Source organism: Cibotium barometz, chromosome 14, assembly GCF_041138505.1.
Source record: "Cibotium barometz isolate CiBa-2024 chromosome 14, ASM4113850v1, whole genome shotgun sequence".
NCBI lineage: Eukaryota > Viridiplantae > Streptophyta > Polypodiopsida > Cyatheales > Cibotiaceae > Cibotium > Cibotium barometz.
In genome coordinates this window covers 36,014,424-36,027,191 of record NC_141059.1, presented here as the reverse complement: position 1 = coordinate 36,027,191, position 12,768 = coordinate 36,014,424, and the positions used below count along the sequence as shown (strand labels likewise).

Here is a 12,768-nt window from a genome sequence, read left to right as displayed (position 1 = left end):
CAACTTGCATGTATTTTATGACATTTGAATCATGATTTAACTTGTAGCTTGTGAGCACACTGCAATGTACACCGATAAGTAGATGGTAATTGGTAATGTGTAACTTCAAACGTGATTCTTGAATCGTGACATTGTTTTTACGTGTAAATACAGCATGTTTTATAGATTCTATGAGCTGCTTATTAGGGCAACATAAATAAAGCTGTATATATATGATTTCTAGGGCTAGTACACCCCACCCCCCGCCCCCCCCCCCCCCCCCTTTCCCTCCTTCCCTCTCTTCTCATGAAACGTTTTCAGAAGGTATGAAATATTTGTGAAACACATTTTTTGAAACGTCTGACTACTATGGAACTCTTATTTGGCTAGCTAGGGTTTCAGATACAGTCCAACTGAGCACCCTCTATGTTAAAAGAGGATCATGGTGTTTTACTTGTGTTCATGGATCATGGTGTTTTACGTGTGCTCATACTTTGTGGATGACACGTTGCTGACTGGACTGATTATTTTTCCCTTAAAACACCACTTAAAGCCTTGCCTCTTCAAACTTTACAACATTCTTATAATATCCACATTTTTAAAGGACCATAAAACACAAAAGATATGTATTCACAGGTTCAATGCACCACAGAATCAATACACATGTGCAAGAAAATATAATCGTGTATGGTTTATACATCTATGTGAACATCCTCTCACAGTAGTTCATAACCTCCCAAGCTCTAGTAGGACCCTCAGGCTCCTACCTAGGCCTCCCACCACAGTGGTAACATGTCTCATGATCATCAAGGATGTAGGTTGCACCATCCCCATAGAGATGTGCAACTAAGACTTCCTTTTAGAAGTGAAACAGGCACTACAGTAACATGTCAGGAAAACCGCACCTGCAGCGAGGTCCCATCTCATCTCCGCATAGTAAACTTTCATAGAAGTTAGACACCTACTGCAGTAGAGTGTCGATCACCCACCGCAATGGAGCCCAATAAGCGATTCCGTAAAGCCTTTTATTATGCATAAATAAAATCAGACCATACAATGCTTCATTACTTAGTGTCTTATTACAACAATCATGTTTTAAGAAATGCAACTCTTTCTAAGAAAGACGCTTTATCCCGGGATCCGTGGGTCTGCATCCCTCTTTTAGATCATCATGTCCAAAGCTTCTATGAATTGGTCAGACTATCCATGGCTCTTTTTTCCCTCTGACCTCTTCGTGATCTGATCTCAATTCAAGGTGTGGAGAGGTCCCCTATGAGCCTTGTGAGGCTCTAGGCATTAGGAGAGCTCTGGGAGATTGGTCCACATGGAGATTTTAAATTCACATTTCTTGGGACCATTAATTCCCATGTCTTGAAGGTGGTAAGGCATGGGATTATTTGGGTTCTTGTCCCTTGGGTTCTTATGTAAAATGATACATTCACATTTATAAACATGATGGGATTCACACCATATTCCGCACACCTTGTCTTTCTCTAAAGCCTTCAAATGAATGTAAAGATCAAGGTCTTAATCCTTCCTAAGTCTCAACTTAATGGATTTTCTAGGTTGAGACTATGGTCACAATTAAATCTTTTAAAGCACCAGTCTTAGTCCTTTCTTATGAAACCCCAAAAAATGATTTGGAGTTTGTTATTTCCTTGAAATCTCAGATTTGAATTTCCCAAAAATTTATCCAATATCTTCCTCAATGCCCTTGGAGTTAAGCGGAACTATGTGGGAAGAATCTACGTATTGCACTCAAAATCCATGCATAAAACCACCCTGCAAATGTCTGATTTTTGAGTGAAAATTCCTGCAAATTCTGAGATTTTTAACCTCTCCAAATCACCTTTTAACCCCCGTTGTTCAAGCCCAAAAGACGGTATTGACAATGTTTCAAAAGTCATGAGATATGGCTCTGGCAATGTTGGGCAAGTTTCATTATATTGAAAGTCTGACGAAGCTGATCATTAATGTGCAGGCTATCTGACACAGCTTACTCTCGGGTGGCAGAGGTTCTCAAGAAGTTAGCTGATGTTACTCCAGCTCATCGCTGGCTTTTCAAAGCAGAACTAGAAGATGCAGCCAAGGGTCTTATTTTCCCAGCTATTTCTGAACTCGGCAGCCTGGGAAATACTGAGACTAGGGTTTTAAGCCCAAGCTCCATGGCTGGTGCAGCCATTTTGAGAGTGCTACAATGCCTAAGTAATCTGATAGCAGAAGGAAACTTGGGATATAAAAACGACGTTTCAGAGAAGGGAGAGAGTTTAATGACAGTTTGGGACTTGAACATGGATCTAGAGCCTCTTTGGCAGGGGCTTAGCTCCAGTATAACTAAACTAGAAAGCAATTTAGGTAATACTTTTGCATCTTCAGGAGCAGTCATTGCAGCAACTGCAGGTAGCATCACTGGGGTCACTCCTCCTCTTCCACCTGAGACTCAGAAGGTCCTGCCCTTTGTGGAGGCTTTCTTTGTCTTGTCTGAAAAGTTAAGGGCAAGCTCTTCACAGTCTATACATCCAGAGCCTGGCATTGCAACTGCTCGAGAAATCAAAGCAGCAGCCAGCTCTTCATTGAGCATTCAGAAGCAAACCGAGGGAGACATGACTTTTCTGAGGTTTGCTGAAAAGCATCGGAGGATGCTGAATGCTTTTGTGCGTCAGAATCTTGCTCTTCTGGAGAAATCTTTTGTTCTTTTGCTGAAGACTCCAAGGCTGATTGACTTTGACAACAAGAGAGCATATTTTCGTGCTCAAATCAGGCAGCAGCATGAGCAGCAACACTATGCTCCCCTTCGTATCTCTGTTCGGCGGCCCTATTTGTTGGAAGACTCATACAATCAACTACGGATGAGGACAGTAGAAGAATTGAAAGGCCATCTGAGTGTGCAATTCCAGGGAGAGGAGGGCATCGATGCTGGTGGTCTCACAAGGGAATGGTATCAGTTGCTGTCCCGTGTGATTTTTGATAAAGGAGCTCTGCTGTTTACCACTGTGGGGAATGATTCCACATTCCAGCCCAATCCTAATAGCGTCTATCAAACTGAGCACTTATCGTACTTTAAGTTTGTAGGACGTGTGGTAAGTCTCTAACCATGTATAAAAAAGTGTTTTTTTAAACCCTTCCTTTTGGATGCATTTCATGATGAGCTTTTATTGATGCATACTGTTTGATGCAATAGGTGGCAAAGGCACTGTTTGATGGCCAGCTGCTGGATGTATATTTTACAAGGTCCTTTTACAAGCATATCTTAGGAGTGAAAGTAACTTACCATGATATTGAAGCTGTGGATCCGGATTATTACAAGAATTTAAAGTGGATGTTAGAGGTGAGCCTATCTACGTTTATCTTAAAGCAGAAAATGGGGTTTTGAATGGAGTCTCATTTGCTTTTTTACCCGTCTTTGTAAAATAAAGGTTTAAGGATTACATATGTTAAAAAAATACTTGAAGATATTCTCTCTCTCTCTCTCTCTCTCTCTCTCACACACACACACACACACACACACACACACACACACACACACACATATCATAGCTCTGCGTGGGCCTCTTCCTACTAGAGCTTCATTGCCGCAGAGACTCATTGATTAGGGAGTTGAGACCCCATGGGAGACACCCACTCCGGCCCTAGGTGACCACCACTCAGTTCTTCCGATCATGAGAGGATGTCCCACCAGCTATGGATGACATACCCACAGCCTCATCGAGCCACACATTCTTGAGTGCCCGACCCCCCGACTAGACCCCATTGTGGTGTGACTCTAGACCGGGCCACGGCACTATAGTGAGCCCAATGCCCTAGACTCCTTGGCCAGCAACACAGTCATCAGCCCCAGCTTGAGGAGAGGCATAGAGCCACCTTCCCATGCCCGGCGGATCTGCAAAGCCTTCTACAGGCTAACCCCATGCTTGATATCCTTGATCCCCCCCCCCCCCCCCCCACTTCCCCCCCTCCCCCCCCCGGGGGGGTTAGCTCCATAGGATGTATGATGATGATGGTCCCACTTTGTATCATATGACTCGGATTTGACGTTCTCAGCTCATAGCTCTAGTCTTTGTTTTCTTTTGTACCATGATTAGATTACATGGACACTACTGTATCACTTTTGGTCTCATAGACCCACTGGGTCTTTTGAAGAAGTTTAATATAACTTTCTTTCTTTCTTTCTTTTTGTGCTTGGTTTTGGAGGAGTATATTATTTTTGGCTGAGGCCTGCATTCCCCCACCCCATTGTACATACTGACACCACCTTATGTTAGCCACATAGCTATCAGCACGACTTTGCCACTTTTTCATAGCATAGGTAGCTAGTTTCTTTTTCAGTCTTTCAGTTTTTCCATGGATGAGGATGTCATCGAGCTATCATATTACTCTTTGGTCGTGTAGCCTCTTAGGGTCTTTTGAGGACGTTAATATAAACTTCTCCTCTCTCTCTCTCTCTCTCTCTCTCTCACACACACACACACACACACACACACACACAATGTACACATGCACGAGAGAGAGAGAAAGAAAGAAAGAAAGTTGTATTAACGTCTTCAAGAGGCCAAAATGAACTATGAGACCAAAAGGTTACATCATATCCATGAGGTACATCATCTTGGGTACAAAATAGTAATAAAGAAAGATAACGAAAATCTAGAACTTTAAAATCTGATCTAGGTACATGAGCAGAGAGCTCTCATATCACCCTAATACATCCCTCATGGGCCGCTGTGACATGGTGCTCAAGGTGGTAAAACTGAGCTGGCACGAGAAGGTCCTACGATGATGGGAGATGATGGCCTAGATCCTCCTGTGGTGGCGTGGCCGTGGGCAAGGGCCATGGGGTCTGGGGCGTCGAGCTCTGCATAACTCAGTGGCTTGGAAGGGAGTTGTAGCCTAGCAGTTAGGTGCAGGCCGAGAGGTCTTGGGTTTAAGTCCGAGCTGGTGCTCCCCTCTTTTTTGTTTTTTTGTTTTTTCGAGAAATAGATCCTTATATTATTTACAGAGCAAAACAACCATAATGGCTAAGTACAAACTTAGCGTGCCTCTCTTTTTGTTTTTTTGTTTTTTCGGGAAATAGATTCTTATATTAGTTACTGAGTAAAACAACCATAATGGTTAAGTACAAACTCAGCGCCATAAAGGGGAGCGACCCTCCAACTTCCTTCCAACTTCAGTTCCTTGACCTTTCATTGGCTAGGCATTGCCTTTTCCTTGTCCAATCTCTCTTCAACTAGCCCTAGATGGGGGCGTCTACTTCTGTGTCCCTTGGGCTTCCATTGTGCACTATCTACTTCTCTTTTTACTTTTAACTTTAATGTCTATTAACCATTCCTTAGTTATTTCTTATTTGAAATCCCTCAAATCTTATTTATATGCAATCTTTTACATATAAATAATCTTTCCTAGTCTTACCTTTTAGTGTTTCCTGTCCACTGCTCGGCATCACTGCCAAAAGAGGATCTACACTAGCAAACATCATGCAAAGGAAGTCCCCGAACTTCCACATTGTTTATGTTTTTGTGTGTTGGAGCATGGATCCTTATCCTCGTTGCTTTCGGGAAGCCTACTAGATTCCATGTTTTTGGGCATCATCATAGACATTGTGCTCATCCTTTTGCTGCACATTATCACAAGCATTTTGATGCCCATTAGAAGCATCTTGCTGTCCATCAAAAGCATCCACTGCCCAAAATCGTTTTGATTTCCATGTGCAATTACCTCCTCACACCATGGTCCCCATTTTGGAGGTCGTCGTTAGTGACATTAGTGCTTGCATCACAAGTGATATCAGCAGTGAAGGACACAAAATGGGTGGCTTTGCGGTTTGCAGTTTGCGGTTCTTGCATTTACGGGTAGTCCCCCAAAATAAGATGTAATAAATGTTCACCATGTGTGTTTGTTTATCCGCCTTGTGTTTATAAAAGGCTCTATAATTTTCAGTTTATTCCAGCTAGGAGTCGGAGGGGATGACTAAAGTACTGGCCTCGCTCCTCGGTCTTAGCTTGTTAAGAGAAGATTCACTGACCATGGCACGGGTGGTGCAGATGGCGAGTCTTGCTCCGGGACCGGTAGGTGGTAGGGTCTTTCTTGCATGAGGGTCTCACCCACCTTCGCTCCGAATGGGGGTTTGTTGGGATATTTCGGAGTCTCGTTTGTGTACCCATGTTCACGTCCTGTTTGAGTGTCCTTATGTGTGTAAACAGTCCCTAAAAAGGCTATGTAAGTGTGTATGTGTGTTTGCATGTGAACCATCTCTTAGAGTGTGGATAAGCATGCATTTAGTAAGGGTCAAATGGTTTGGTAAAGAGGAAGGCCTATATATCAAAGGCTTGTACTTCATTCTCTATCAATCAATCAAATAATCACTTTGAGTTGTGCAAATAATTGTTTCACGTGTACTTTCCTCTCTCTCTCTCTCTCTCTCTCTCTCTCTCTCCCCTCTATCATGGCTGCCTTAGCCTTTCAGCCACCATAGCCTAGGTACTGTGCAATCCTAGCAGGAGCTTGTACCTTCAAAGTGATACAATTGTGTCCATATAATCTTATCATGGTACAAAAGAAAACAAAGACTAGAGCTATGAGCTAGGAATGTCAAATCCAAGCCATACGATACAAAATGAGATCATCATCATCATACAGCCTATGGAGCTAACCCCCCGGTAGAAGAAGCCATCAAGGATATCAAGCATGGGGGTAGCTTGTAGAAGGCTCTGTAGATCCACTGGGTGTGGGAAGGTGGCTCTTTGCCTCTCCAAGATCTCCTCGAGCTGGGGCTGATATTTGTGCTGTTGGTGAGGTCCAGGGAGTCTGGGATGTCGGGCTTGCTGTAGTGCCTTGGCCCAATCATAGTTGCCGGGCGTTTTTGAAACGGGAGGTATGAAACAAGTTTCATAGGTCTCGTATGAGTTTTGTAAAATGTAAGAAGCGGGTTTCGTTTGGACTGAAAAATAAATGTGGAAATTTATACATATACAGAATATGACTCATGTCATAACTCATACATGATACATAGCAAACTCAGATTGATCATGATTCATCATTGTATACAAAAGCATAAATGAACATTCAACAGACAACAATGATTATAGCAGAAGCATAGACGAATAATGACTCAAACGAGATTACATATGAATCATGTAAATGACATCCCTACACTCTGGAGTCATCAATGATAAACCATGTCACATGATTCATGAAGAGACTAAAGATAAATGTAAATAACACAAGTCAAATTGTAAATGAAATCCTAAATCTCGAGTCTTGATTCCTATAACAAAAGACTCAAGAGTCAAGACTCATCATTGTCCTTACTCTCAGCCAGATCCATTTCCTCATCTACAGGCTCAATATCATCAGCCTCATCCTCACTACTAGTGCCACTCCCAAAAGATTCCTGAAATGCATCCTCATCAGGTGGTGGTGCAGGCGAAGTATTGGCACTAGCTGAAGCTCTTGCCTGAGATCGTGTGCTGCGAGATGGAGCAGTGATTTCCTCGTAGAGCATGGTGTATATATCCCTCTCCTCTTGTGGAATATCGGGTAGCTCATTGCACTTTGTGATGTCTATCTGGCGGGGCTCTATGGGGTAGTCCTTTTGCTCAAGCAATTGTAGATTGCAGTTGCAAAAGACTAGCCTCTCCAATTGTGTTGTGGACAGTTTGTTTCTCTTCTTGGCATGGAGTAAGGCACATGTACTCCAGTTTCTCTCACAAGGCCCAGAGCTATAGTCCTGAGAGAGAACTCGCATAGCTATGCGTCTCTAAAAGAAAACAAGATAGACATCCTCAATGCTCATATTATAGGAACATGCTTTAAATTTCTAATAACAATCTATTGGGGCTAAATCCGGTCTTACCAAGTGAGGTACCTCAATGCCGTATTTCTCCCACCAAGAAACTGGCTGCAACTGAGTCTCCTCTCTCTCTCTCTCTCTCTCTCTCTCTCTCTCTCTCTGCAGTGTGCGACCCAAAAACACCGCTTTGATTGCGGAATAGAAGATGTTCATCCTCCAGCTTCAAGAGCAGATCATCGTCATCTTCCACAATCCTGCTCATGTAGGCTATCCATCCATCTTCTAATTCTCTGTTCACATACTGCTCCTCACTCCTCCATAGAGGATGAAGGATATGGGAAACGGCATGGATGGGCCTATGAAACCAATCCCAACGCTGGTTCCATGTCTTTCAGATCTTGGACCCTTTATAAGAAAATCCAAGAGTAACAAAGTTTAGAAAGAATGAAAACATAAAGTTATTAATATTCTTTAGCCATGTGCAATTGCTAAGAATGAGTACTTGGCTGCTGCAGACAATGCAATACATAAGTCAAGAGCTTCTCCTATTTTGTCCATGAATTCATAAAGAAGGCCAATAGTGCTCCCCTCCATGTCTGTCAATCGAAGAGCGTTGTACATGGGGTTCATCGTCTTCACTAGGCTTGTTGCATCCTCCCACCAAGCATCTCTCATGACCATGCGACAGAAAGCCAATGCCTTAGGATCATTCTTATCCTCCCATTGTTGCCACTCAACGCAAACAACTGTACGTAGCAAGCCATGTCGTACTCTGACAAGCCTCTCCAATAATATGAACATATACGCAAACCTTGTCTTCGAAGGCTTTAGAAGCTCAAGGTCACTGTTTGCCTTGTGCATGTTCAAAACCTTGGGTCTCTTGCATACAAAATTAACCATGCTTGATGTTGCAGAGAAAATATGAGACACCCAAGGTAGCTTCTCCACATCGTCAATCATGAGGTCCAGGCTATGCGTGGCGCAAGGTGTCCAAACTATTGTGGAGAACAACTCCTCAAGCATCCTCCCCATGGCCACACAGTTTGATCCATTATCTGTAATGATCTGCATGATGTTTGTTGCACCTATTTAAGTGCGACCATATAAATGCACCTGTAAGCATAGTCCTTGCAGCTGATGCGTCTATGGCACGGAGAAACATGGTTCCTTTGCAAGAAGAAACCAAAATATTGTATACATTCCTCTTTCTCACATCTGACCGTCCATCGCAAAGCGAGGTACATCCATACTTCTCCCATGTTGCCTTCAAAGTCTCCAGCTCTCTCGTCAAAGCTTCCTTCTCATAGTGAAGCTCCTTGGTGCGCAATGTCTCATAGTTCGGACCCTCCCACTCACACCCAATGCGAGAGATGGCACGCATAGCTGAGTTGCATTGAGGAGTCCGAGTGATATGAAAAGATAATGCACATTGCACAAACAACGTCGTGACCTCCCTAGTTGCCTCCTTCATAGCTGCCTTTTGCATGGATGCTCTCATATCTCCTCCCTTGAATATAGGAAGAGCACTTCTCTTAGCTGTTGGCAAGGACCTTGAGCTTGCAGCTTGCGACACCTATGTAGGCACTCTATCAATAGAAATGCCTAACATTTCAGCTTTCCAGTCCTTGAGGCTGTCATAAACATTCTTCGGCACTTTTGTACAAGGGCCAATGCCAAAGCCCTTTGTTCGGGAAAAATGAGCCTTCAATCTCTGAGCAACCCCACGGTGCTTCTCGGAACAAAACTTGCAAGTCCATTTTGTTGTGCCGCTCCCACCATATCTTGCATTCACAGCATCGAACGTCACGTTGTCTCACAAAGGAGAGCTCTTCCTTGGCATGATGAGATTCGAGAGATAGAATAGCTGTAGGCAAGAACACGAAGAGAGTGGCTGAAGGCCCAAGGGTGACAGGGTCACCTTCGCTTAGTCCCACGAGTGGAGAGTTCGACGTTCGCAGAAGTCAAGGCTGCACGCAGCTGTACTTTCAGAATCGCTTGTGGAAAACAAAACGAGGCAGCTGGCACGAAACCATTGATGTTTTTAGGTTTTTAAAAAAATTCGTTTTAAACCACGTTTCTTACGTATGAAACGTGTAGAGGTTTCATACACGTTTCTTAAACGTAAGAAATGTGTTTCATTGCTACTGTGGGCCCAATCTAGAGTCACACCAGAGTGGGGTATGGCAGTGGTCGGGCACTTGAGAATGTGTGGCTCGATGAGGCTGTGGGTATGTCATCCATGGCTGGTGTGGCATCCTCTCGTGGTTGGAGAAGAGAGAGAGAGAGAGATTCACATATTTTTTTAAGATCAATATCAATCTTTTTATTAATATATATTATTATAGAATAATCAAAAGACTTTATTATTGATTAATCTGTGATTAGTTGATCTCTGTATTAATACAAAAAAAGACATACTAAACTTTTGATCATTAGTTTGAGTCTATTCTGGCTAATCAACAAGTTATGTATTATTCATTTCTTATTACTCAACTATATTTCTTTAAATTAACTTCATTCGAAATCAAAGGTGGGCCTTTTTAGACCCTTCTTGTTGTTAATTTTCTCAATTTTGACTAATACTTGTTTTGTTTAATGCAGAATGATATCAGTGATGTAGTTGGTGTGTTTTTCAGTGTGGATGCAGATGAAGAGAAGCATATACTTTATGAGAAAATGGAGGTAATTGATGCCTCCTTTGTGGTGAGATACAGTTTTGTACTTAAAGCTTTATGTCGTGGGACTTACAGGGCCTCTGAATGGTCACACAGGTAACAGACATAGAGCTGATACCTGGAGGTAGAAATGTTCGGGTAACAGAGGAGAACAAACATGAATATGTGGACCTCAATGCTGAGCACAAGCTGACTACCACCATCCGTCCACAAATCAATGCCTTCTTGGAAGGGTTTAATGAGCTTGTGAATAGAGACTTGATCTCAATTTTTAATGACAAGGAGCTCGAACTATTGATAAGTGGGCTTCCAGAAATAGATTGTAAGACTTTTGGCACAACTGAGTCTGATCGCTTTTATCTTTCTGCTTTTGTATTATTCTACACTTGTGTTGATTGTAAGACCTTTGGCACAAGGCCGATTCTAAAAGCTCCTTGCTGTTGTGTCTTTCTGCAGTTGATGATCTGAGGGCCAATACTGAATATTCTGGGTACACGGCTGCATCCCCTGTTATACAGTGGTTCTGGGAGGTTGTGCGTGATTTCAACAAGGAGGACATGGCTCGTTTGCTGCAATTTATCACGGGCACCTCTAAGGTATGATTTTTGTCTTGCTGCTCTGTCCACATTGTCCATACCTGTCTTTCTGCAATCCTAGATGGCACAGCAACTACATATGGACTAGACTGCTTATAACAAGGCAAGGATAATAAGTAGTTGCCCTGTGGCAACCATGCGGGGACTTTGTCTTGTCTTGGTTGCCAGATTACCCATCCACTTTCTTGTTCCTCAAGTGTCCGAAAGGACTTGAAACCCTTACGCTTACATGCCCTTTAACTAGCGTGCTTTGTTTTTGCTTCTCCACCTATCTCCATCTGTGGGGCAGTCAGCAGACTTGTCCCTCTGCTCAGCTGCTGGTGCTGCTGTGTCCTTTTTGTCTCTTCTATGCTGTCGCACACATTGCCGTGCCGATCCATCTCTTGGGCTGTGCCTAGAAAATCACTTGCTTGCTCTTCATTAATGATTGAGTACCATTTTTTTCTCTAGTTCGACCAAAGGGAGTACTAGCTGATTGGTGTAACTGCTGATGTAACAAGCTTTTTGCATTGTGGTTACAGGTACCCCTTGAGGGTTTCAGAGCATCACAAGGCATTTTAGGTCCTCAGAGATGCCAAATTCACAAAGCATATGGTGCCCCAGAACGCCTACCAACAGCTCATACTTGGTAAAAGTTGGTGCATTGAAGGCCTCTGTAGAGGTCTTGTTTCTTGTCTCTCAAATGAAAACTTAAGCCCCTTATTTTTTTGCCATGTTGTCGTGCAGTTTCAATCAGCTAGATCTTCCAGAGTATTCATCAAAACAGCAGCTTCAGGAGAGATTGTTGCTAGCAATCCATGAAGCTAGTGAAGGATTTGGTTTTGGTTGAATGGTGGTGGAAGTACTTATTTCGGCATTCACACATCCCTTGTGGCCAGCTTACTACTGGTTGTGGTTTTTTTTTTTTTTTTTTTTTTTTTTGGGAGGGGGTGGTGGTTCAAAAAAATTTTGTCCCTTATGTACCACTCACATGTTCACAGCCTTGTCTTGCTGTGTAAAGCATTGAAGCATTGATATAGAGCTATACCACCAGCATCCCCACTTTACCTTGATAGAGGCTGCAACTTACACATAACAATTGTGCTAATACTCACGTGTGTAAGGAAATGAGTCTGAATGCCCTTAGCGGCATAGTGTATCAATAAAGATGTAAGATCAATCATGGGAGGAGCTATTGTCAGCAATTTTGGCAATGCGAGCCTTAAATTTGAAATTAATTGCTCTGATATTCTTCTTTTTGCATTGGGTTTCAACCTACTAAGAGGGAGGGTTTTTTTGAAGTACATTACATGTAGCTATTGTAGCAAGGCATGGCCATATGGTCAAGTATGTGGAAACAATTGTAAAGCAATCGAGCTACGTGCTGGTATGTAAAATCAACGGGCAGATAATGTATATATAAGGACTGTGCCATGTATTTGTTTTGTTAGATATGAGAAGGATTTACGGTTGCATTGTTTGGTTAAATGTCAATCTATTATGTGTGCAGGATGCTCTCTAATGTGGGGTGGCCTCTGCCGTTAGATTCTTTGAATATCTCTTTGCCTTGGGTGCCATGCAATTTGTTGTGTCCATGTTCATAAAGCTCTAAGTAGCTCCCACACTTGTTGCCTTGGCAGTGGGTTACCCATGGGGGTCAAGAAGATGCCCTTGCCAGGGTTCCTTTGAATCATACTTGCAGGATAGGCCCCTTTACTCTTTGGTAATGTGTTCATTGGTTCTAAATGTTGAGAAG

General features: G+C 42.8%; 1 protein-coding gene across 2 annotated transcripts in view; it reads left to right on the top strand.

Annotated features, from left to right (window-relative positions):
* The window catches only part of LOC147631960 (E3 ubiquitin-protein ligase UPL1-like), a 53,392-nt gene extending 41,119 nt beyond the window's left edge, over positions 1 to 12,273 (top strand). The window contains exons 9-15 of one of the 2 annotated variants that reach the window (XM_086808497.1): positions 1,961 to 3,059; positions 3,161 to 3,307; positions 10,364 to 10,444; positions 10,534 to 10,759; positions 10,894 to 11,033; positions 11,555 to 11,661; positions 11,760 to 12,273. In XM_086808497.1, the coding sequence (XP_086664623.1) occupies positions 1,961 to 3,059; positions 3,161 to 3,307; positions 10,364 to 10,444; positions 10,534 to 10,759; positions 10,894 to 11,033; positions 11,555 to 11,661; positions 11,760 to 11,862 (1,903 nt within the window). In that variant the 3' untranslated portion in view covers positions 11,863 to 12,273. The remainder of the gene's footprint in view (positions 1 to 1,960; positions 3,060 to 3,160; positions 3,308 to 10,363; positions 10,445 to 10,533; positions 10,760 to 10,893; positions 11,034 to 11,554; positions 11,662 to 11,759) is intronic. The other variant, XR_015267394.1, reaches the window with a different exon arrangement.
* Positions 12,274 to 12,768: the final 495 nt, after the last annotated feature.